The following is a 23,734-nucleotide window of genomic DNA, read 5'->3' as shown; positions in this document are numbered from 1 at the left end:
TATTTCAATTGATAAAACATGAATTTCATGTGTTTCTTCATTGTTTTAAAATTAACAATACTGGCAAAATAATCCCAAAAAACAAGCTTGAAGGAATCTGAATTTATTCAAAAAAAATGTGATACATTTAAGAAAGGATGAGGAAAAATGACAGTTTTCTTTGCAGCCCTCTTCAAGTCAAATAAAACACAGGATGTGTCACAATGAGTGTGACTGTCTGGAACACTAAACCGAGTACAACTTCATATACATGAAAATTAATGGTTTTTATTGTGGTTAAAAGAACAAAACAAAATGCCCCGACATTTAATGATTCACTGTTTAAACATAATGAGTAGAATAACTGACTCCCTAGATGAAAAGTGAAGATATCAGCACACTACTTGTGATGTTTGGAGCTGTGTGAGGCTCAGTGAGCCCTGATGTCCAGCAAGGAAGTAAAAAGACAACAGCAGTCCAACGCACACGTTAGCCTGAACATCCTCTGCATCCACAGTGAGTGCACTCAATGATCCTTCCCTGCAGAGGAGACAGTGGACAAGGCCTGGTTAGTGTCACATTCTAGCTTTGCATATTAATACATTAAAGCATTGATGTTATATCGGATGTATGTGGCAAAAAGTATATCCAGGTGTTCCATGTTCTTTAATATAACAATGGTTATACGTATTATCCTAGTTTTCAGACTAGTCTAAGAAATGCATTTAACCTCTTTAGCCCCAGCCACTTTTCTCTGAAAATCACAAATAACCTTTTTCTAAGTTTCTACGTGACCTACATGGCAATTTATTTTTCAGATTGAAGTAGGAACCTTAGAGGTTACAGATGATGTGACATTTTGGAAATAGTGACAGAGTGACAATAAATCATGTTTTAAATATAGAAATCTTTAGTTTGCCCAAAAAAACCCCAAAAGATTTACATCAAATATAAAACCAATTCTCATTAACGAAGGCTATAAAAGCAGGAATAATTGAACTAATGTATGGGCATCAACTGCAGCATATTTGGTAATAGTAATAAACATTAGGCCAAAGATACAAGTTTTGTACAAAAAAGTTCAGGCTGAAGCCCACTTTACCACAACTGTGCCAAAGTTTTCCACATGTTTGTAAACAAGTGTATAACTGTAATATGACAGTCAAATTGATTCCAATCATTGTTAGTCTTATGTTTGACCACTAGATGTTGCATTTTGGCTTTAAATAAGCACATATCCTTTATTCAGGTTTCAGTGGTGCCATGCGTAATGTATTTTTGGTGCCACTACGCATAGGTATGAATGACACAGTGTTGTAAAGCTGAGAGCCTGTAGAAATTGGTGATATTAAACACTATGGGGGAGGGGCTTTAGCCCTGGCCAATCAGAGCTGGGTAAAAGAGGGACCGGCCATTTAACACACAAGAACTAAGCATTCATTAGACGAATTTATCAACTGAGAAGCGCTCAGATGTGTATAATGGTGGTATCAGTCTCACCACATGTTTTGGATTTATCAAAATATGGAATTTTATGCACATTAGAGCAACTTTTGATAAGAAACAACAAAGGTAAGACAATTTGTCATCATTGCGGACTTTTTCGCTGTGTATTTTCTGATTTTATGGCGTTGTTTTGGTACGTAACATACTCAACATGTATATCAGTGGATTCAGCTCAGCCTGTAGTTTCACGTAGGCTCTTCTTATAGAGATCTGTGTTTATTTTGTGACTCACAGCAGTGGAAAAATTTGCAGAGTTGTCGACTTTTCTCTCTTTGAACATAATGACCAGGTGTGGTGCTGTGGTCTTTTGTTCTGAATGGGGGTTATTTACAGTTGTAGCTGAGTCATTCATTCTTTACAACATTTAGAGCCGTGAGAGTCACGGAAACTGGAGCTGCCCCCGCCGGCGGGTCCGTTGGGGTTGAAGAGGTGGTTAATATCAGGTGTGACTTACCACTTCGAGTTTGGTCTTTGGAACTCTGCAGATGCAGTTGGTGCCAAAGTTGGTGTCTCGTGTTTGGATGCAGCGGAGACAGCACAGATTCTCATAGCCCTGTTTTTTCCACTTGGCAATCAGGTTCTTGTCTGCGTAGCCTTCCTTTATACAGTACTCATACAGCTCTGCTCAGACAACGACACAGAAAAACCAACATGTTGGGTGAGTATTGGTGGGAAAAAAAAGAAAAAACCCTAAAAAAAAGATTAGCAACTAGGATAAGTGTGGGTCAATTATAATTGTAATTGCATGATTGATAATTAAACACAATTATAGCGTAATAATAATTGTAATTTAAAAAATCTGTTGCTGTCGTAATTAAATTGTAATTGAATATAGATAATTGACTTTAATTGTAATTGCCATGAAAATTCTATAAAAATTGTCAATTATTGAACGCAAAACTGTTGAACCATGTTACAGTTCCATGTAGAGTTCTACACATATGTAGTTATCAATTATTAAAACATGTTTCATATAAAGCGTTCCCACATTTTACCATGTAGAAAATTAAATAAATCTAGGGGTACACTGACACAAAAAAGGATCAGACGCCCACACCAAAAATATTAAAACCTATATTTTCATTGATTAGGAAGACTAACAAGGTAATAGGAAATAAAGTAGATAAATATAAATTTTACATCTGATTTAGGATCCGTTAACATAGAGATGCTAACAGAAAGCTAACACAAGAGGAAGGTTAACTTTTGTTAGGCTATTTATTTCAGGTTCAGTAATTGTGACTGAACTTTAGTAATTGAGTACGTAATTGAAATTGACGTTCTGATGATACAAAATAGAAAGATTCTGGTCACTTTAATCGTAACTGAATTGTAATTTAACATGGATAATTGACCCCGACCATGTTAGCAACATTATTTCAGAAAATTAATATGATAACCCAAATGATGGAGATACATGTTAGGACGACAGACAGTAAGTATAGATTTCCCTCACCTCTGCTTATGGCTTTCCTTTTATAAAACAGGTCAAAGATGTATCGACTGCGCTGGTGGTGCAGCCTGAAAATGGGCCAGAGAGCCTCCACCATTCGTTTCCCCTCATGAGGTTCAGTTTCAGCTGAGAGAAAAAAAAAAAAAATAGATACATAGTCATAGAAATTATAGTCCAGAAACTTTCAAAAAGAAACTTATAATACATTATTAATGATTTCTCTAATGTGCTTTGAGTTCATGAAAAGCGCTACATAAATCAAAACCATCAGAATCAGAATTTAAAAAATGAATTATCCCCGTGGGGTAATTAGAAAAGGATTATTATTATTATAAAAGGATTTTTTTTATCTAACATGTTTGTAATCCAAAACTCGGAATGTCACGATATCACAATACTGCTGTATTGTAGTTCCTCAATATCGTTACTGTTATGTCAAGATATCAAATAATGAGCCGTTGCGCTTAAAATTTAAAGCTCAGGTAGGCGATTTTCTCCAAATAGACTATTTAAGTTTTTGGTTGAAATTGTCTTTATGTCCTGACAGAAATTAAGATCTTAAGTGCTCTGAAAAAGGAACAAAGAAAATCTGTAGCAGCTGTAAATCTGTAATAACTATGACCAATGGAAAAAAACAAATTGTTTTGTTTTTCAACCAATCACGTCTCCCTGTCTCCCTGCTCATTCTGAGCTCCTCTTCTGCAGCAGCTGTGCGCATGCATGTGAGTGAGACAGAGCACAGAGGGGAGCTGGAGGTGTTGGGGAAGCTACATTCAAAATCATGCTAGCTTTTGAAAATCACCTACCCTACCTTTAAGTTTTGTGTTGGTTGTAGCGGACCGTTTCAGAGTAAACTGCAAGTACCACCATACTTTGGGGCATTGTCATGAGTTACAGGGGGTAGAGTCAATGGCATGAGACAGTGTGAGATCAGAGGGGAAAGGAAACATGGTGGATGGTGGCGACCAGCAGAGCAAAAAACGGAGGAGTTTGATGAAATTGTACATGATATACCGTGTGCTACACGTCTGGAAATACGAGCAAGTAGGGATGTAACGATTAATCGTATGGCAGTTAAAAATCGATTCATAGGTATCACGGTTGATATCGATTTTCTGAAAATTGATTCGCAGTACTTTTCTTAACCAGCAGAGGGCGCTATCCAGAAGTGTAGGCGGCAGGCGGAATCTGCTACTACTTTCTTCCTGGCCGCCTTATACTCTTAAACATGTTCATAAAGGATTCCTTACCCCTTTAGCACCGAAGGAATATCTGTAATATTACGTGAATATCTGTAAAAGTCACGTTTTTCTATTAGCTCTGTCTGCTAGCATGGCATCTCTTCTTCACTGCTAGAATAGCTGCATGCCAACCGACCACTGGGTACCAGCGCCCTCTGCTGGTCCAAACAAATATCTGACGTAAATACAATGCAGACTGGTTTCTTTTTTAAAGTCCAATTGTTAAGGCACAAAATACATTTTCAGTTGCACTTTTAAAAAGAAAAAGAAGTATTGTGAAGTTTTGCATTGTTTACTATAGAACCAGAATTTAAATTAATAGGCTTCTTCATTTGTAATGTATTGTAAAACGTGACTGTGTACACTGCTGGACAAGAGAAGGGATAAATATATAAAAGTACTGCGATTCAATTTTTAAAGTATCGATGTCAATCGTGATACCTATGAATTTTTAACTGCCTTACGCTTAATCGTTACATCCTACAACAAAATGCAAACATAACACACAAGAAATGACAAAAACACATAAATTACATAAAATTCCAGCAGAAATACCCAAAATGAACGATAAAAACACAAAAAGACAACAAACGACATTAACACAGGAAAGAACTTTGTTCTGAAATTGTTGAATGACAGAGCCTCATTTACTTTTTATTTTGGGATTATTCTTTGCATTTTAACTCTTGAGAACAATCACAGCAATACAATTGCACTTTTGACAATATATCTGATGTCTGCAGTCATTTTTGAGTACATTAAAAAAAAAAATTGAAAATTGAATCGAAACTCAAAATTTTCTTTAAAAAAAAAAAATCAGCTATTTTTTTAGGCAAAATCGCTCAGCCCTAACTTTAGCTAAAGATTCTGTATGTTAGTAGGCAGTATTAAGTTTATAATCTCATAAATATAAAAGTATGACAACAAATACTGTCAGAATAGTGAACAGATAATTCCTCAATGGTCATAAATCTCGTTATTTAGCATTGCTGTAAACTGTGTGCCTTCCTGTAAAACCATGAGCTCTATCTCAATAATTATCGTACAGTGAGGTTTCTACTATGATTATACCGAACCGAAAATGGTATCACTTTCTTCTAATTGTTTGAATGATACATAATCACGTATATGGATGTAACGGTTACCGGTATACCGCAGTAAACCACAGTAAAATATCCGAAGGTGAAGGTTACCGTTTATGTTTTAATTACCATGGTAACCGCTGCGGACGATAACCACAGTGTGGAAAACTCGTGAGATAGTTTATCTGTCTCCCCATGCATGCGCAGCGTGCACTTCTTATGTTGTGAAGAAGACATGGCAGAGGGGGGACGTGATACTAGCGGTCCTTAAGACATTTTTCTGCTTTCAAAGAAATGAAAATCTTCACAGCGTCTCCCCCCTACACACACACACACGTTAACGTTTAGGGTTTCTTCAGCATCAGGTTTGTTTTTAATTGGGTGTACTTTGTACTAACTTATTAACCAGAGTTCTGGTATACGTGGGTTCGTTCAGACATGGTGCTTGGTAGAGAGCATTATGTCTCTTCTTTTTTTTAAACCGTCAGCAACTTCACTCAGTGTCTGACACTTTCTTGCTGTATTTCATTAAAAAATAAAAGGTAGTAGTGGTATAAACTTATTCAAGTTTACTTAATGGGAAATTACACCTGCACATTTGTATCTGTTTTTTTTTTTTTTTTTTTTTTTTTAAACTGTGGTCATTATTGCGAGTGAAATTATTTAAATTTATCAGTTTTTTTCAACATTTTTAAGACATTTTAAAAATATCGCGGTATAACGATAACCGTGATCATTTTGGTCATAATAACCATGGTGTGAAATTGTCATACCGTTACATCCCTAATCACGTATAAATGTAACTTTAATACATTAGCAAGTAGATGACTATCAATAAGCCTTTTCACACTGCACACAGGCAACCTGGGGGGGGGGTCAGAGGTTTTTTTTTTTCTGTATTCCCCTTTATTATTGTTAGTTTCTTTGTTTAACTTGTGTAGTTGTTTTAACAACTGTAAAGTGTATTTGAGTTTTTGAAAAGTACTGATAAATAAAATGTATCATTTGATGGGACAAGAGATTTCGAGTGTGAAAAGGACAGTATGAGTTCTCACTTTGAAAAGGTACATTTACGAGGTTCATCATTCACTAACCAGATCCATGATTATTTTTATTACGCTATTATTTTAATTAAATTTACATATGTGAAGGAAGTGCACAGGATGGACACTAAACAGGCTGATAAGTGAAACAGCACTGATCAGCTGATTGATCACTGTTAAAAAAGCAGGAAAAACCTGAATTTTCAGCTTGTGTGCAGCATTAGCTTTAGCAGCATTAGCTTTAGCAGCTAACGGCATTTCTGCCTTGGAGAAGAATACATTAATACAAAACACTTTGTTTCTATTCCTACATAGTTTTTGAGTATGTGTCTCAGAATACTGAAACACCATATAGATATACCTATATATACACATTAGCAGCAGTACAGTGTTCCATTTCCATATTTTTCTGTTATCTAATATCAACCACCTGTGTCCTGTTCACGAAATGTCAGTAATATGTTACACATTTGCAGCAGTAAAATGTTCCATTTCCAATATTTTTTTGGTATACATGGGTTAATATACCAGTAACACGCGTTTATATGCATATTTATACCCTCGGAAATACCTCGGAATTCCGTTTTACCATTACCCTCGCGAGAACTGAACGAGATCTGTGAGTGTGAAAAGCCTTATGGTTTGGACGTGTGAATAATGACACTTTACTACATAACACACCCATTTTCAAATAAATTCTGTGACACAAAAATGTATTATAGTGTTTGGGTGCCAAAAAACGGGTTAAAAACTTCTGAACTTGGGATAAGAATATTTGAAGCTGTTCCCGTTTGTTCACTTGATAATAAAAGCTGATTCTGGTTCGGAGAATCCTACTTCGGATTATCGCAGGAACACTGCTGCTATCTGTAATTTATCCAGTTTCTTGCGTCTCTCATTCATTCGTTTTTATCACCGTAAATATTACTGACACGACGTTTTTGTTGTAATCGTTCAGTTTCTTCGTGAGACTCTCCATGATGTGCTTTCATCTTTCGGGCCTACCTTCTCTCATTTTCTGATCCAGCTCATCCAACGTGGGCTCTATCAGCTCCCATCCGTCCGGAGGAGGCTTTCTGCTTCTCTTTACCTTCGGCATGTCGCTTTACTTTGAGATAAAATACAACAAAATGTCTCAGAACAGAGGCAAAGCTAAGCTAACGACGCTTCCTTCTTCTTCTGGTGTTTTGTTGGCAGACAAGCTTTTTTCTTCTTCTGGTGTTTTGTTGGCGGTTGTAACTCAGCAGTCACGAGCTGAGATCGGTTACGAGCATGCGCACTACCGAAAAATGAATCGATGCTACTTCCGCTTAGCTTTTTCTACTTCCGCTGAGTTAAAAAAAAAAGAATTTCAAAGCTAAGGTTCAAAGCTAATGTTATTTGACTAGTGCTGTATGGCTCATTTTCTTGTACAAAAATGTACAACTGCTCAATACACGAGTCAAGAGAGGTTCCAACACCACAAAGAAATGATAGACAAGTTAATCTTCATGGTGAAGGGCACGCCATCACCACCATGTTGGAAAAAAACATGATTATAGTAAAACTCCATACGAAAATAAATAATTTATTTTCCAAAAAAACATAATTATAATAGATATTGCAGTAAAAAACAGTTAACCTAATGTAACTTTTTTTTTTTTTTTTTTTTTTTTTTTTTTTTTTTTTTTTTAAATCAGTATAAACCAGTACGGGTACATCTCAGTACGTAGCAGTCACGTACTGAGATTTTAAGAGGAACTCAGTACGATGTGAACTCAGACCGTGACACCGCCACCAACCGGACTGGAGTGTGAATCAGAGCGATAAATACATTATAAAAATGATATAAATAAATAAAAATAAACTATGTTATTTGTTATCTGTTGTAGGATATTCATAGTGCCAAGTGGTGTTTTAGTATTACTGAGATGTAATGCAAAACAATATAACCAGTTCTTTAGTCTCTTTCTGGCAACAGTGACACTATTATGTTTTCCGACTGTGGCGCGCAGGACCTACCTCACAAAAGGTGAGGATGAACACAAGATTTATAAATGTGGTTCTAAATAATAAGTCAGACAACGTCACCCTGGGATATTTTGCCCAGGGATATAATTAGATTGTAGGTAAAGCACTCAGGTTGGTTTACAAAATGGAGCTTGAGATATTGTTCCTGGTACAAAAATACATTTTATTCTTTTCTGAAAAACTAAAAACATCTCATATCAATATATAGCAGGACTGTGAGGGAAGGAGACCACCAAAAAGGGCTAGAGCTTACTAGGAGGGAATAGAACCCCCAAAATTTGTGACACTCACACACAGACACAGGGTGATATAAAGACCAAACCCAGAGGTTACACAGCACACGAAAGAGGACACTACCAATGGGACCCCAACTGTAAGTCTCCAGTCCTAAAAAAGAGACGGGAAATTGTGACGGTTGATATTATAAGTTACACGACAAAATTAAACAAAAGGAAACAAAAATCCTCTGCTGGCATAAGCGACGGGCCTCGCCATACCACCCTGCTCCTGGGACAGTACAGCTCTCAGACCACCATAGCTGGCATTCACCTCCAAGATGAAAGGGAGGGAGAAGTCAGCATATGCCAAGACCAGTGCAGTGATGAGCTTGATCTTCAATGCTTCAAAGCTGCAATGACACTCTTCCGACCAACTCTCTGCAAAAGCACACTCTGACCTTTTTCTCGACTTGGTGCCTACCATCTGTGCCACCAACCTATGGAGAGGAGCAGCCAACTTGACAAAACCCTCCACAAATCTGCGATAGTAACTGGCAAAGCCAAGGAACGACCGCAGGTCAGAGATGGTGTTTGGGGGATGCAAGTTGGCCGCCACCTTGCTGTGATCAGTGGAGACACCCTTATCTGAAATCAGCACACTTGGTGAATTTAGCCTTTAAACCCTGTTGCTGCAACTGCCCCAGCACTACTATCTATCTCTTCAGATGTTGCCCAATGGTTGAGGAGAATACAACAATATCGTCTAAATAAAGCAGCAAAGATTGGCATTGCTGGTCGCCAAAGATCCGTTGCATCAGACGTTGGAAGGTGCTGGGGGTGTTACAGAGTCCAAAGGCATTCGATTCCACTCAAAGAGGCCAAATAGAGTACAGAATGCCGTTTTGGCCCGGTCTGCCTAAGCAACTGGGATGCGAGAAAGAGGGAATGCATCTGTCACCCTTTCTCCCTGAGTAGTCGGAGAAAATCAAATTCTAAATCCTTCTGCTCTCACAGAAGTACTAAATGATCAAAATCTACACAAGATAGGGTTCAATTAGCTTAGATTCATAAAGGAGATTGGCAATGATAACTCTGCATAGAGTGAAAATAAACTTCCAACCACAATAAGAGGACACTGATAATGCTTTTGTGGGGGAAAGGATAAAGTGTATTTTACCACTTAAACCCATCAAATCTTTCTCTATAACATGTCATTGAATGAAGACCCAAATATTCGTCCCAAACAAAACAAAGAAAATAAATCAGTGCAATCTTTTAGAAACTTAATAGTTTTTATAGTTCTTGTAGTTTTTTATAGTTCTGATAGTTCTTTATGGTTCACTTTCCAGCTTACAGGAAACACTTCCAGCACTCAAAACTGTTGTTTCCACAGCCGCTTTTCCTCAATGACTCGCGGAGAATGTGATTGAAAGTTCTGTCTCTCTCTAACGCAGAATGCCGTGTGCAGAGCTGTGATGCATTCACGGTGCATGGGAAAAAACAATACTTTACATAACAGTCAAACGTCACTTTCACTATAAAATAAAATAAAATAAATTAAAGTAAAATAAAATAATAATTCTAACAGTAAAATAACCCTGGGTTACACCCTCTCCTTCTAAACGGCATGAGTCTCTTCATGCACATCTGACCTACTTGGACATTGTGGAGGAGACATCAAAATTTTAGAGAATGCAACACCTAAGGCCTTAAAAAAAGAACTAATGGCCAGAGTCAGTGCCTCTCCTAGCTCATCATAAGTAAACTTCTTAGATGGACGTCTTTTCCTATCAGAGTGTCTCAAACCTACCGACTCTGTAGCAACACTATCGGTTTTAACCCAGTCACTACTGACTATAGATTCTGATGGAACGGGAGCTGCGTCAGTCACGATGGGCATCAAGTCAGGTTCAGGAATGTCATTAACAACATGATTGGGAGACCGACAGGCAGTCTTGGCTGTCTGCTGAACATTGTTTCATATGGGGAATACCCTGTAGTGTCATTTTTGGTACAGTTGTAGGCATGAGTTAGGGGCTTAACAAAGTCTCTCCAATGGTACTTGTCTTTTCCCTCTAATGTGCCTAACATGTCTAGCAACATCCTATTGTACTGTTCTACCAGGTTTCCCCGGATGATAGGGAATGGTACGAATTTTCCTCGCCCCGATCACAGTGCAAAGCGCTTTCACAATCTTAGATTCAAAATCTCTGTCTTGGTCGCTAAGCAGACGACAAAGGAAACCATAGAGAATGATCAGATTTTCCCAAAGAGCTTTGGCTATTGTCTTAGCTTTCTGATCTTTTGTCGGCACTGCGACAGCAAATTTCATAAAATGGTCCGTCATTACTAACACATTTCTGGTGTCTCAACTATCTGGCTCAATGGACAAGTAGTCCACGCTCACTAGTTCAAGGGGACAAGTTGTGTGAATGTTTTCCAGTGGGGCAGCCCTTTGAGGAGGAGCCTTTCTTGTGAGACATCGCGGGCATGTTTTGCACTTTTTTTCAATGGACTGGGCCATTCTTGGCCAATAAAATCTAGCTCGTGTGAGATGCAGGGCACGGTCAAACCCGAGGTGACCATCTTCGTCATGCACGCCTTGTAAAGATCTTTCATGATACTGGTAGGGCAGTACTAACTGGTAAATAGGGGAATTTTTTATCTTTGATCTTCCTGTACAATACCCCATTAGTGAGCTCAAATCTCTTCCATTGTTTTAGCATTAGCTTAACATCAGGGGATTCAAGGTTTGTTTCTTTGAGTCTGGGTTTAATGCCTCCCTCAAAAAGGGTTATGACACGAGCAATAGAGGGATCAGCTCTTTGTGCTGTGCAGCAATCAGCATCAGTCATTGAGGGCAAAACATTTTCACCATATGCTTCAGAGAAAGATGTGGGGTCAATAGCAAGGGACTCCACAACCACAAGGGCTCCGGTGAAAATGACACAGAATGGCGCTGACACAAGGCAGAGAAAGTCTCATGATCCAGTTTATATTGAGTATCAGTGAGACGTTTTCTCATGTCACCAATGCAAGCTCTCTCTTTGACAAATGCCTCATCCTCATGAGGTGGCTCTTGGGGTCACCGAGACAACCCATCTGCGTCTTTGTTGGCTTGCCCTGCCCTGTACTTAGTTGTGAAATAATAAGTAGACAAGGCAGCCAACCACCTGTGTCCCGCTGCATCCAACTTGGCGCTTGTTAAAACGTACGTTAAAGAATTATTGTTGGTCAGGAGAGTAAAAGAGGAACCATAAAGATTATCATGAAACTTCTCACACACAGCCCACTTGAGGGCCAAGAACTCAAGTTTATGTGTGGGATAGTTTTGTTCACTCTTGGAGAGTCCTTGACTAGCATACGCAATCGCCCTAATCTTTCCTCCCTGTTCTTGATAGAGCACAGCCCCCAACCCGTCGCAACAAGCACCAGTGTGCATCAGTGTGAGTTATCATGTGTATCAAATATGAAGCTGTTTGAACATTGTATATGAGAGTTATAGCGGTTTTTCTATTATGGCGTGCAAAATGGCGCCAGCCGAAAAAACCCAGTATGAAAGGGAAAACCAGTTAAAAATCACACTCAGTGAATTTGATGCGAATCCACTGAAAAATAGCCAAGATACAGCATTTAGAATGTGATGGCGAAGGATTTTACAGTGACATTATTGGCCCCTCCCACTGATCACAGAATGTTTTTTCTTCATCAGTGACCTGTTCTTATCTTATGACATTCATCCAACACTATTTTGAAGTCAACACGACATATCGTCTTTCCACTAGAGCTGTTAGCGTCAGATGCCACTAAAAGCGGCGCCCTCTGAGAACGCAAGGCATGATGGGTAATTATTGCTTTGATTCTTGTTTAGGGATGGACAACCATCATGAGTATCAAATATGAAGCAGATTGAACTTTGTATAATAAAGTTATATGCATTTTTCATTCATTTTGCTTAGGCAAATGTCATTTGTGTGAAGTTTGAGGCTGATTGAACTTTGTGTGTCAGAGTTATGGGTTTTTTGAAATTGTGGTGTGCTTCAGGAATTAGCATTGCAACTTTGTGGCAGCGCCACAACCAAACCGTTACAGATATGCAAATTTGTTCGATGATCTTTTAATATTCAGTGGGTTCTAAGTGTTTTGGCTGTGTTTGACGCAAATTGGATGAAGCCCCTCAGACTAGTTCGCACAAATGCGTTTTTGCATTTTTGACCTTTGACTCAAAATGGCTGACTTCCTGTATGGTTTTGGGCGTGGGTCATCAGTAACTTTTTGTTCATCTTGGGGTCAAAAATACATGTGGCAAATTTCGTAAGAATTGGGCAAACCTGCCGGTCGTGCGGTTCCATTGTATTTTTGGTGTCCATAATGCTCGCTGTACGTGCAATTTTTTTCATTGTGTAAAATATTTATTTGTTCAGCAGGCCTGAGGTGCGAGCACATTTGTCCTATGGGGCAAAACCAAAATACCCAAGAAAAACAAGAACAATAGGTTCCTACGACCAGTATGGCCTTCGGACCCTAATAAATGATAGATTAATTTTAATTGATGGACGTTCCACACACTGTAGTCATCTAGGGCATTAAAAACCGGTTTAATAATTAAATTGAATTATTAAAATGCATTTTGTAGAAATAAACTCACCTAAATCTTGCTCATTTCTGCTGTCAGTATTCAAGATTTAATAAGGGGTTATTTCCAGTGATACAACACATTTAATAAGTCAAGCCAAATCGTTTTTGACATAAGACCAAAACAGATCTACATAGTTTTAAAGTTAATACAAAATTAATAATAATGGCAAAATATTCACAAAAAATAAGGTTGATAGAACTCAAATTTATTCAAAAAAAAATTGATACATTTAAAATGTATGAATGTATGTATGAATTTAAGCCTGGATCACCTACGCAATAAAAATATCAAATGAATGAACAAATGAAGTAACTATCCGAGTTGAAGAAAACATTTCCAATCATTTTTGACTGTAGTTGTGTGAAAATTATTATTATTTTAATTCCAAATGCTTTGATAATAGTGTGTTAGTTGCTTAATGTGTTTAATGTATTAAGATATATATTAATTTGTTTAAAAATATTTTGAAGTTGAAATTTGTTTAAACTCTATGGAAAAATAATCATATTCATTACTCAAAATATATGACCTGAAAAAAATGTAATCTTCATAAAAACGTTGTAAATATTAAACAAATATAAATGTATTGTTTGTTATTGCAGCAGACCTATTTTAGACACCACTTGCACGTTGCATCACTTTAGTAGACTTAGATATTGCCTTTAAATAAATAATGCTTATCATGCTTATTGTTAACCTTTTTATTTAAATATTTTTTTAAATTTAATTTACTTATTTTTTAAATACAAGTCAGATTAGAGTTAAAAACATGTCACCTTTCTTTTTCAGGTGTTGCCTACCCCCATGATACCAATTTGTAGACAGGCATATTTCTGGACTACTGGAACTTTTTGTAGCTATCCCTAGTTGTAGTTCTGAGGTAAACCAGCTGTCAATTTATGTTGCAGCTTTGACACTCATTATTTTACTTTCGTTTTCTTTTACGGGGGATTTTAAATCAACGTTTATTTCGTCAAAATGCCTAAAGGAGGTGAGCGTGACTCAAACCCGTTGTGTTGTTCACATGTTTTAGACGTGTTAGCCCGCTGTTAGCGTCATTACACTCAACAACATGCTGCTGTCACACAGGTACATGTTTCGTAGCTTCTTACAAAAAAGGGCTTTAGATGTTTACGAGCTGCTCTGCTACGGCTGACAGCAGTTTTTACTGTTCGTAGTGTATTCGGGCGTGTTTACGGTGTTCTTTTTAACTGTACAGGTAGGAAAGGCAGCCATAAGGGTCGCATGCGGACGTACACCAGCCCAGAGGAGATTGATGCCCAGATGAAGGAAGAGAAGGAGAGGAAGAAGGTTGGTGTGCAGAGTTCAATAAGTCTGTGAACAAGTGTAGTGATCTGTCTCACACAGTTTACATCGTGCTGGGTGTAAATGGTGATTTAGAACAGACATAGGCAACTGGCGGCCCTCGGTCTAATTTTGTGCGGCCCCAAAAACAAATTGTAAGTCATCAAGTTGGAAGTTATAGGAAGAACAACATAATACACAAAACTCCAGAAACACTGTCAAGAAATGTCAAGAAAAGTACAGAAGGTAACAACAAAAGCACAAAAAGATTCTTTAAAAAAAAAAAATCATAGAACTCACAAAATGACAACTAAGACACACTAAACAACATCATATACAAAAGGACCAGAGGTGTATTTCATAAAGCAGGTTATGTTCAAACTCTGAGTATGTTCAGCCTCAAATGAGGGAAACTCTGAGTATCTCATTCCTAAACGTGAGGTATGTTCTTCTCTGAGTATGTTACCATGGCAACATTGTCCGTGAACTAAACCTGGTCACTGACAAGTTTTATCAAAGAAACCCTGGGTTTCTACCTGGCTCCGCCCACCTGAACACCGTTTCTGAACACTTTAATAAACCTTAACACTTTTTTCAGAAACACATTATTAACATCACACACCACAGACGTGTTCACATCATTACTAATGTTGTGTTGATTTATGTATTTATCTATTTTTTTGTGTGCAAACAGTAGTTTTCTTTCTAACATTGTAGATACAGATCATTAAGTGAAACACACTGAGAGGTTGATCTGCATTAAAACATCTACTGACGTCTGTAGTAAAGTTCTCTGAATACAAACCTGTGGATAATATAAAGGAGATGATCATTTAAATAAATCCACTTTTAAGGCTCGATTGTTGTTTTATATTGTTATACAGTTTGATCAATAGATCACATTACTTTGAAGTTATGATGGCGCAGTGAATTATGACACCGCTCTTGGAAGTATAAGGTCGCAGGTTTGCGTCCTGCTTCTTTTTTTTTTTTTTATGACGTTTTTTGGACATTGAGATGACTCTGGCGTCAATATTACATTAAAAGTCAATATTAATTATGTGATGTCAAGCGGCATTTACTGTGTTTATATCCAGTGTAACAGGAGGACTCTCTATGCAGACAGCCTATGCTGCTGACACGTCTACTCAGACACACTTTATTCATATTATTCACCACTTGTCACATCACTGAAGCAATAAAGTGATGAAGCGACCAAAAAGTGTGACTAATTACGAGTAATTTAAGCCACTATAGTCACTGAATGTGCGTTCAGTGTGAAGGCTCATATTCCTCAAACACTGGCTTATTTCACCCATCAGGGTGAGTAAATCACTCTCTTTTGGGTAGTTACCATGGTAGTTCGTATAACCTTTGATCCATTGATGATGGCTTTTTATCGCGCGCGTGTACGTCAGTAACCCAAGGGTTACATACTCAGGGTTGATTGACCCACTTCATACCAGCTGTAATGAATCAGATACCCAGAGTTTCCCATTGCGGGGTTTGTTAACCCTCCTTTATGGAATACGCCCCTGAAAGACACATTCAATTACACAAAATAACAGAAAAATACACAAAACGACAACAAGAACAGAAAAAATATAACAAACACACAAAAGGCAACAAAAATTTGCCATATTGATGAGAAAATATACAAAATGAATTTAAAAACACACAAAATGTGTTTCCAAGCTTGTATTAATGCTCATATTGGTCATTTTTCTAAAATGCTGACATGAATGTTGATTATGTGGCCCTCGATTCAGACAATCACATTATTGTGGCCCCTGCTGTGATAGAAGTTTCCCATCTCTGAATTAGAATCATGTAATTGTAACCATACATGTTAATGCTTTACTCGTGCACTGCTCTGTAAAGCCTTGTACATATTTAGGATTTATTTAAACTTGCACTTCTCCAACATTAGTCTTTACAACACATCTTTTTCAAAAATACCAGAATCTGCACTTATAATTGATTAAGAATTCAAAGTTATTTCATAGCATGCAGTTATAAGAGAACTAGAATGGATAAACATGGTATCTTTAATGTTAAGAAAAGGAAACTTTGATAAACAAATTGAGCCACACATTTTTTTCATGCTGCTTGGAATGCAAAATATGCTTCAGATAAAAATACGGCCCCTGCAGGAATCAAACCCTTTGTGTCAATGTGGGTCCATGACTCAACACCGGCTAATGAAAAGCATGAGCAGCTACTATGGAGCTGATTTAAACGGATACATTTTAAATGCTCTATTTATTATTGTGTACGTGCATCTGTGTGTTTGATTCATTCATTATAGCATGAACAAGACCAGGTGGCTGAGGAGGGGTCAGCTCACAATGTTGAGGATAAGCTTCCTGGATCTGGATCAGAAGACAGCGATGATGAAAGTTCACTGGTACTGTCATGCCGTTGCTGTTATTTTTAAATAGATACATTTTTACAAACAATACACTTTTTTTTTTTTTTTTTTTTTTTTTTTTAAATTAAGCATGAATGAACCTGGATGATAAAAAGACATAAAGCCATTGTTAACATCAGTGCATTATCTTTTCATACTCATTACTAACTAAATCACAAATACTGTATATTGGTTATTCTGTTTTAAAACCAAATCATAATAACAAACAAAAAGTGTGGTTATTTTGTCTTAATGACTTAAAACCAAAACACGAATACAGAAAAATAAAAAACCAAATAAGCAGCGTTTTTCTATTTTAAAATTAAATATTTTGTTTGTGCGATATTTACAGGAAAACTATGGACGAGAGCTTCATGTTTTAATCTCACCACACAGAGTGGACCCACAGACTTTTACTCTGCTACGTTTGATAAAATGATCTTATAGCATGTTGAAAAGAGGCGTAATTTGTGTCGATGACATTTTGCCCCCTCTTTGTTTACATGTGTTTACCTTTTGAGTAGCTATATGTGTGTCACAGCCATGTTTAATGTTTTATTCGCACTATGCTGAGATGCTAAGGGAAGAGTTTATTATCTTTTTAATTGTAATGTTATAAAATATGTAGTTATCTGATTTCTTAATCAGAAAATTTAAGCTACTGTGAAGTTACTGTTGCACTTTTGCTTGAACCTGGTTAAAACTTGAAATAGTTGAATGACAGAGAATCATTTACTTTTTATTTTGGGATTGTTCTATACATTTTAACTCTTAAGGACAATCAATAAAGTTGTACTTTTGATAATAGATCTGATGCCTGCAGTCATTTTAAGTGCATTGAAAAAAGAAAAAAAAAATCAAAACCTGAGGTTTTTTTTTAGGCAAAATCACCCAGCCCTAGTTCAAATAGTATCCAAATAAACAGGTGACTATCAGTGTGAGGCTGGTGTGAGGAACAATAGATGTTAGAACTTCTACCATTTGACACTTTTTCAAAAACAAATACAGCTTTTTTTGAGGTTAGTAAAAATATTTATTTTGCACGTTATAATACCGCTAGCCACTAACAGCAGCAGCCAACACACACAATAGTTGACAATAAATGAGGAGCACCAGTAGATTCATTACACCACCTCTTGCTCCTTTAATTACATATCATGTGCATGTTTTACATAACAACCTTTAAGAAAAAAAAAAAATTTATATATTAATAATGTTTCAATTCTCCCGTTCATCAGTAATGTTTATTATTCTGTTTTTATTGTAAAGTGTCCTCGGATGGCCTGAAATGTGCTTTTTAAATAAAATGAATTATTATTACTATTATTATTATTATTATTATTAATAATAATATGACTTTTGTGTTGCTCCTTTTTTGTACAGGAGTAAAAGTCCTCCCGTGTCTGTGGGTCCACTCTGTGTGGTGAAATTAAAATATGAAGCTCTCGTCCTAGTTTCCCTTAAAGGTCCATGTCATGTTATTTTTCACACATCTCCATTTGTTCTAAGAACCTCAAAAACATAGAATTTGAGGTTTATTTTCCCAAACTCACCTGTTTTCCAGAGTTTTAGCCTCTGAAAAGTCACTTTCTGACCAACTCTACACAAACAGGCTGATTTACATCCTACTTATGTATATTCATGAGTGGGCGTGTCTATAGACGGGACACTGACTTCCTCCTCCGTGCACGGTGACATAGGGCCAGAGGACGGCCCACCCTCCTCCCACCCACTCCATAGCCGAGCTCATGCTGCTTTATAAACACAGAGAGAGTTTGGGGGCGGGGCGTTCACCGGTACATACATAGACTGTAGAAAATACATACATAGCACTGCATGAAGGACGCTGACATGCTCACCTTCATGGGTGTGTTTGTTTACATGTCAATCATGGCAGGCGTGGCTTCTCCAGCTCAGTGTCGTGTCAATTTCGTCATCAAAGTGGGAACGCATCAAATTGTAGCGAGGTGTTTGTGCTCACCCTGCAGTAAGAAAGGAGTAAATCACCCTCTAACTAACGATTGAAGGAATCAATGAGAAAAACACTTTGATCATGTGTATGAAGCCATAATAGACCTTTATCATGTTTAAAACACAGAAAAGTTGATGTAGCTTAACATGGGCCCTTTAAATATCCAAATATCACACAAACAGAATATTTGATTTTAAAACAGAAAAATGCTGTTTGTATGTTTTAAGTAAATAACCATACAGTTTATTTGTTCTTTAGATTTGGTTTTAAAACGGAATAACCAAAGAATAAAGGGTACAAGGATTATCATAGCTTTCATGTAAAGTCTTTTAACTTTGATGGAATTTCCATATATTTGCAGAGAAAGAAAACTGGAGTGGAGAGCTTGATAGAAATTGACAATCCCAACAGAATTGCTCAGAAGTCGAAGAAGGTGACGCAGATTGAGTTGGACGAGCCTCAGCAGTTATCAAGAAGAGAAAGGTTAGTGCACTCTGTCGTTTAGGGTCATCAAGTGTGTGTTTGTAGTAGTCTAATCTGCATTTGTTTCTGTAGAGAGGAGCTGGAAAAGCAAAAGGCAAAGGAGCGCTACATGAAGATGCATTTAGCCGGGAAAACAGACCAGGCCAAATCTGACCTTGCTCGCCTCGCCATTATCAAGAAACAGAGAGAGGAGGCTGCGAGAAAGAAAGAAGAGGAGAAAAAGGGTAAGCACAGCCTGCTATCACTCAGCAGGGTGGATTATACTGGAAGTGTGAAAGATTTGAAAGAGAATGCAACAAGAACACCGTACTTGCTGTGTTTTCCAAATCACTGACAAACTTTCCAGTAAAAGATTTGACATACTGTACGTGAGCACATGACCTAGCATTACCATGTGTTGATTTTAAACTGATTCATCTCACATTTCCTCAAATGAACCAGTGATAAAACGCAGTTCCTCATGGTCAGCTCTAAGCAGGGTTGGGTTCAATCACATTTTTCACTTACAATTACGTTTTCAATTATCCATGTTAAATTACAATTCAATAACGATTACAGTGACCAGCATTTTTTCCAATTACAGTTATTTTTTATCCTTAAAGTCAATTACAATAACGCCCTCAATTACTAAAGTTCAATTAAATTAATCACATTTACACAGCATGTAATAAATAACCTAATAAAAGTTAAACTTGTGTTAGCTTTCTGTTAGCATCTCTAATGCTAACAGGTCCTAAATCAGCTGTAAAATACACTTAAAAGAAATATCTATCATCTAATTTATTTCCTATCTATTGGTTACCTTGTTAGACTTCCTAATCAATGAAAATATAGATTTTAATGTGGGCGTCTGAGCCTTTTTTGTATCAGTGTACCCCTAGATTTTTTTAAATTTTTTTTAAATGGTAAAATGTGTGAAAAATTGATTCACATAAGAATCGCGTTTCTCATCATCCACAATTCTGAATCGATGCATAAATTTCAAAAGTCATTTTTTTTAAAAAATTATTATTTTTCATTACAAGTCAAACAATACAAGTAGAAACACAACCTAAACAACAACAAAAAGAAATAGACAAAGTACAGGACGAAAGCAGTTAAACTATTCTTGTAGTCACAGAGAGTTGAGACTTAGTTCTGGAAGAAAAGAGCAGCTGTCCTAAGCTTTTATTTAGACTATTTATTTATGCTAGTTATTTCTTCTACAGTAAGTAAGCTTTTATTTGTTTAGCATGAATACATGTTACCTTTTGCCTTTGTGTGATTACATCATTGGAATCAGTTTATTTAAAATGATCTTATACAAACTACTGTTTTGATGTCATAATTTGCCTTAACACGCAATGCATTGTATCAATTTTTTAGTTGAGAATCAGTTGAATCGACAATCGATTTTGATTATAGCTGCTGCATTGGTCAAGGCCTGGAAATTTTAGGCAAATTAAGACGACAGTTGTTAATTAAAAAATAGACAAGTTGCATCTCCCTCCAGAAATCTGTAACCATTTTTTATAGAGGGTGCGAGGTGTATAATATGTGTGATGGATAAAATTAAAATGAATAACTTGGTGATTAGAGGTATTTTGCCAGATTAAGTTCCAGTTACAAACAGTAGATGGTAAAATCTTCATCCATGCTTAGTAAAGGGACAGAGGATTAGCAGTTGCTCAGGTAAAGTACCATAAAATGTAGAAACTATGCTGGTGGGTTTATTAAATAATGCATGAAATGGATGGCTGGACAGTAAGCGCTTCATTGGAACACCATCATTTGCTCTTTCCTTTTGGCGTCAAGGGGCTATATTTTATTTTAGTGAAAGTTGCACATCTGTAGCACAGCATTTGTAGTAAATATGCAATGTTTTGAACTTTAGAAGCTTGTTGTAGCGCCACCTTTAGGCCTGTTTTTGCAGCTGAGGCATTCTGACATGGGACTTGACCTTTGTGCAGAATGTGGTGATTGTTCATACATGGGAATTACGATTTCCTCTGAGGAGGAAGAGCATGGATAAGCTGCTGGGAACCACATTACATTTGAGAGCAAAGATCAACAGATACATCACCCTCCCCTTCAAAAACAAAACACTAGTTGGTTTATATTTGTGATGTTCTCTACTAAGTCTCTGATTGTGTTTCCTTCCGTAGCTAAAGAAGCCGCAGCAGCAGCATCGAGAGGAATCAACTCCCTGTCACTGAAATGATGCAGAGGGTTTATCAGAAGAAGTATACTAAATATGTATATTAAGTATTTTCAAATGAAGAACAATTTAGAGTATTTGGTGGTGAAGGAAAAAACAGGCAGAGAATGGTTGTGTATAGTTCTACATTCATTAAAGACTTTGGTTTTTCCAGGAAGTAAAACCACAGTTGAAAACATCATTGTAGATAATTCTCACTGTACAATGGTCACTTTGCTAAAAGGACGTCGCCATCATGTTTTTTGGATTTCACATTGTAAATAACTGACTCATAAGAATATTTCAGAATATATAATGATGAAACCAAGAACAGAAGTCTGTTTATTTATACGCATTATCACTCGTTCAGATAATAAGGATGAAGATGCTTTCATTATTGCTAACAACAATGTTTAGCTCATTAATATGACATCACAGTTAATAAACACTGTCGGTGTATTTAGACACTGTTTACAAAGAGAATAATTAAAGGGATGATTATTTAAATCATCTATGACGGTGTTTCTCAAATGGGGGTACGCGATGGCACAAGAGAGGAAAATTAACAAATGAAAACATTAAAAACATTGGGTTTTATAATGTGGTTTTTTTAAGTTAAAAATGGTAATAATACTGCATATTACCAGAAACTCAGAAAACAACAACAGAAACACATGAAATAAGAGAACAATATACAGAATAAAAGAACAACAAAATACACAAATATAAACTAAAAACGCACACTAAGAGAGAAAAATACTCATTACCAGCAACACACAAAGCAACAACAAAGACAAGATCAATACAAAATGCACAAAAATAACAGAATCATACAAAACGACACCAAAAACACACTGAGATGCAATCATTTAAATAAAACCAACAACACAGAATAAGAGGAAAAATATACTGAATAATAAAAAGAACAAAGACAATGAAATACACCAAAACCCCACAAAATGATAGAAATTATTTTGATTTTGAAAATGATTGTAAATGAAAAACTATAGAAATAAATCTTTAGGAGGCACTAAATACTGATTAATTCCATCATTATGCTCTATTTGTACAGAATTCTAGTAAATTGTTGTCGGATAAAAGGGGGGACATGGATTCAAAAGTTTGAGAACCACTGATCTATGCATTAGTCCGGGTTTTAGGGAATTTGTTTATCAAAGATATGTACTTGATTTATACATTTATTAATTTTGATGTTTATATTAAATGACAAATACATTCAACATTTCATACAAAACCCTGTCCCTGGTTAGATGTTAGTGTTAAAAGTTCAGCAGTAAAAACAAACAGTACAACAATAAATACAAATTCTATGAATGATAAAATAAAAAACAAAGAAACAACACACACACACACACACGTTGGTTACAGACGCCACTGACTGCGTCCACCTGATCAAACTGGGAAGCTTTACATGTGAGCATAGTTGTTAGAGAGTCACCAAGAATCTGCTGGATCATGTGCTAGAAATGTTTATAGTAGAGAAAAGAACATGGAAAAATTTAAGAAATGATATAGTTTAAAATATATATAATTCTTAAAAATAGAATGTAAAGGAACATAGAATAATAAAGTATAATTTCTCATACTTATAATACTCTGGCCATCAGGCATCATATGGATATTTGTCATGTATTGTGTGCATACTTATTTAAGATTATTATTATTTTTATTATTATTATTATTATTATTTTTTTTTATAACAAAGAAGTTACAAATGTAACAAAGTTTAAAAAAAAAAACACCAAAACAAAATAATTATTTAATAAAGGATAAACATTTTCAGGGGCATTTCCTGGGTGCATTTTTTCTTCTTTATAATTCTCAAGTGATCCAGTTTTGTTGGGCGGGGCTTAGCCATACATTTTTATCTTTCTCATACAATAGTTTCAAATCTGTTAATATAAAAAAATTTAAATAAAATCCTGTTTTTCCAGTCCAAATTTCCCTTTTAGTTCTTGAAAGCTCATCCACTTTAAGATGATTTTTTTACATACAAATTCAAGTCCTCTCCCAACAAACTTTACCACCCCAGGCCCTGATATATACTTTATTAATTCTGAAGGGGTTTTTTTTTACAGCAGCACAGCAAAGTCATAAAAATAAATAGAAACGCAAATATTAGAATAAATACAATAAATTAATAACATAAAACAGCCCAATGTTGTTGGTGGTGTTTGGACTCCCCGGACCAGCAGG

The 23,734-nt window shown here is 36.4% G+C and overlaps 2 protein-coding genes across 3 annotated transcripts; one reads left to right on the top strand and one right to left on the bottom strand.

Annotated features, from left to right (window-relative positions):
* Positions 1 to 87: 87 nt before the first annotated feature.
* Positions 88 to 7,560, bottom strand: bud31 (BUD31 homolog). The gene is made up of 4 exons (XM_028455246.1): positions 7,310 to 7,560; positions 2,942 to 3,064; positions 1,940 to 2,106; positions 88 to 519 (listed from the first exon to the last, which is right to left on the bottom strand). The coding sequence occupies exons 1-4, from the start codon at positions 7,401 to 7,403 to the stop codon at positions 469 to 471; spliced, it is 435 nt and encodes a 144-aa protein (XP_028311047.1). The 5' UTR covers positions 7,404 to 7,560; the 3' UTR covers positions 88 to 468.
* Positions 7,561 to 14,015: 6,455 nt separating this feature from the next.
* pdap1b (pdgfa associated protein 1b) lies at positions 14,016 to 21,982 on the top strand. 2 transcript variants are annotated; one of them, XM_028455202.1, is made up of 6 exons: positions 14,016 to 14,162; positions 14,391 to 14,482; positions 16,785 to 16,883; positions 19,220 to 19,341; positions 19,414 to 19,565; positions 21,486 to 21,853. In XM_028455202.1, the coding sequence occupies exons 1-6, from the start codon at positions 14,150 to 14,152 to the stop codon at positions 21,539 to 21,541; spliced, it is 534 nt and encodes a 177-aa protein (XP_028311003.1). In that variant the 5' UTR covers positions 14,016 to 14,149; the 3' UTR covers positions 21,542 to 21,853. The 2 variants fall into 2 exon arrangements, with proteins under 2 accessions (XP_028311003.1, XP_028311004.1); XM_028455203.1 differs by having other exon boundaries at positions 14,123 to 14,260; positions 21,486 to 21,982.
* Positions 21,983 to 23,734: the final 1,752 nt, after the last annotated feature.

The sequence above is a fragment of the Gouania willdenowi genome, chromosome 8, assembly GCF_900634775.1.
Source record: "Gouania willdenowi chromosome 8, fGouWil2.1, whole genome shotgun sequence".
Lineage (NCBI taxonomy): Eukaryota > Metazoa > Chordata > Actinopteri > Blenniiformes > Gobiesocidae > Gouania > Gouania willdenowi.
This window is presented reverse-complemented; position numbering and strand designations above follow the sequence as displayed.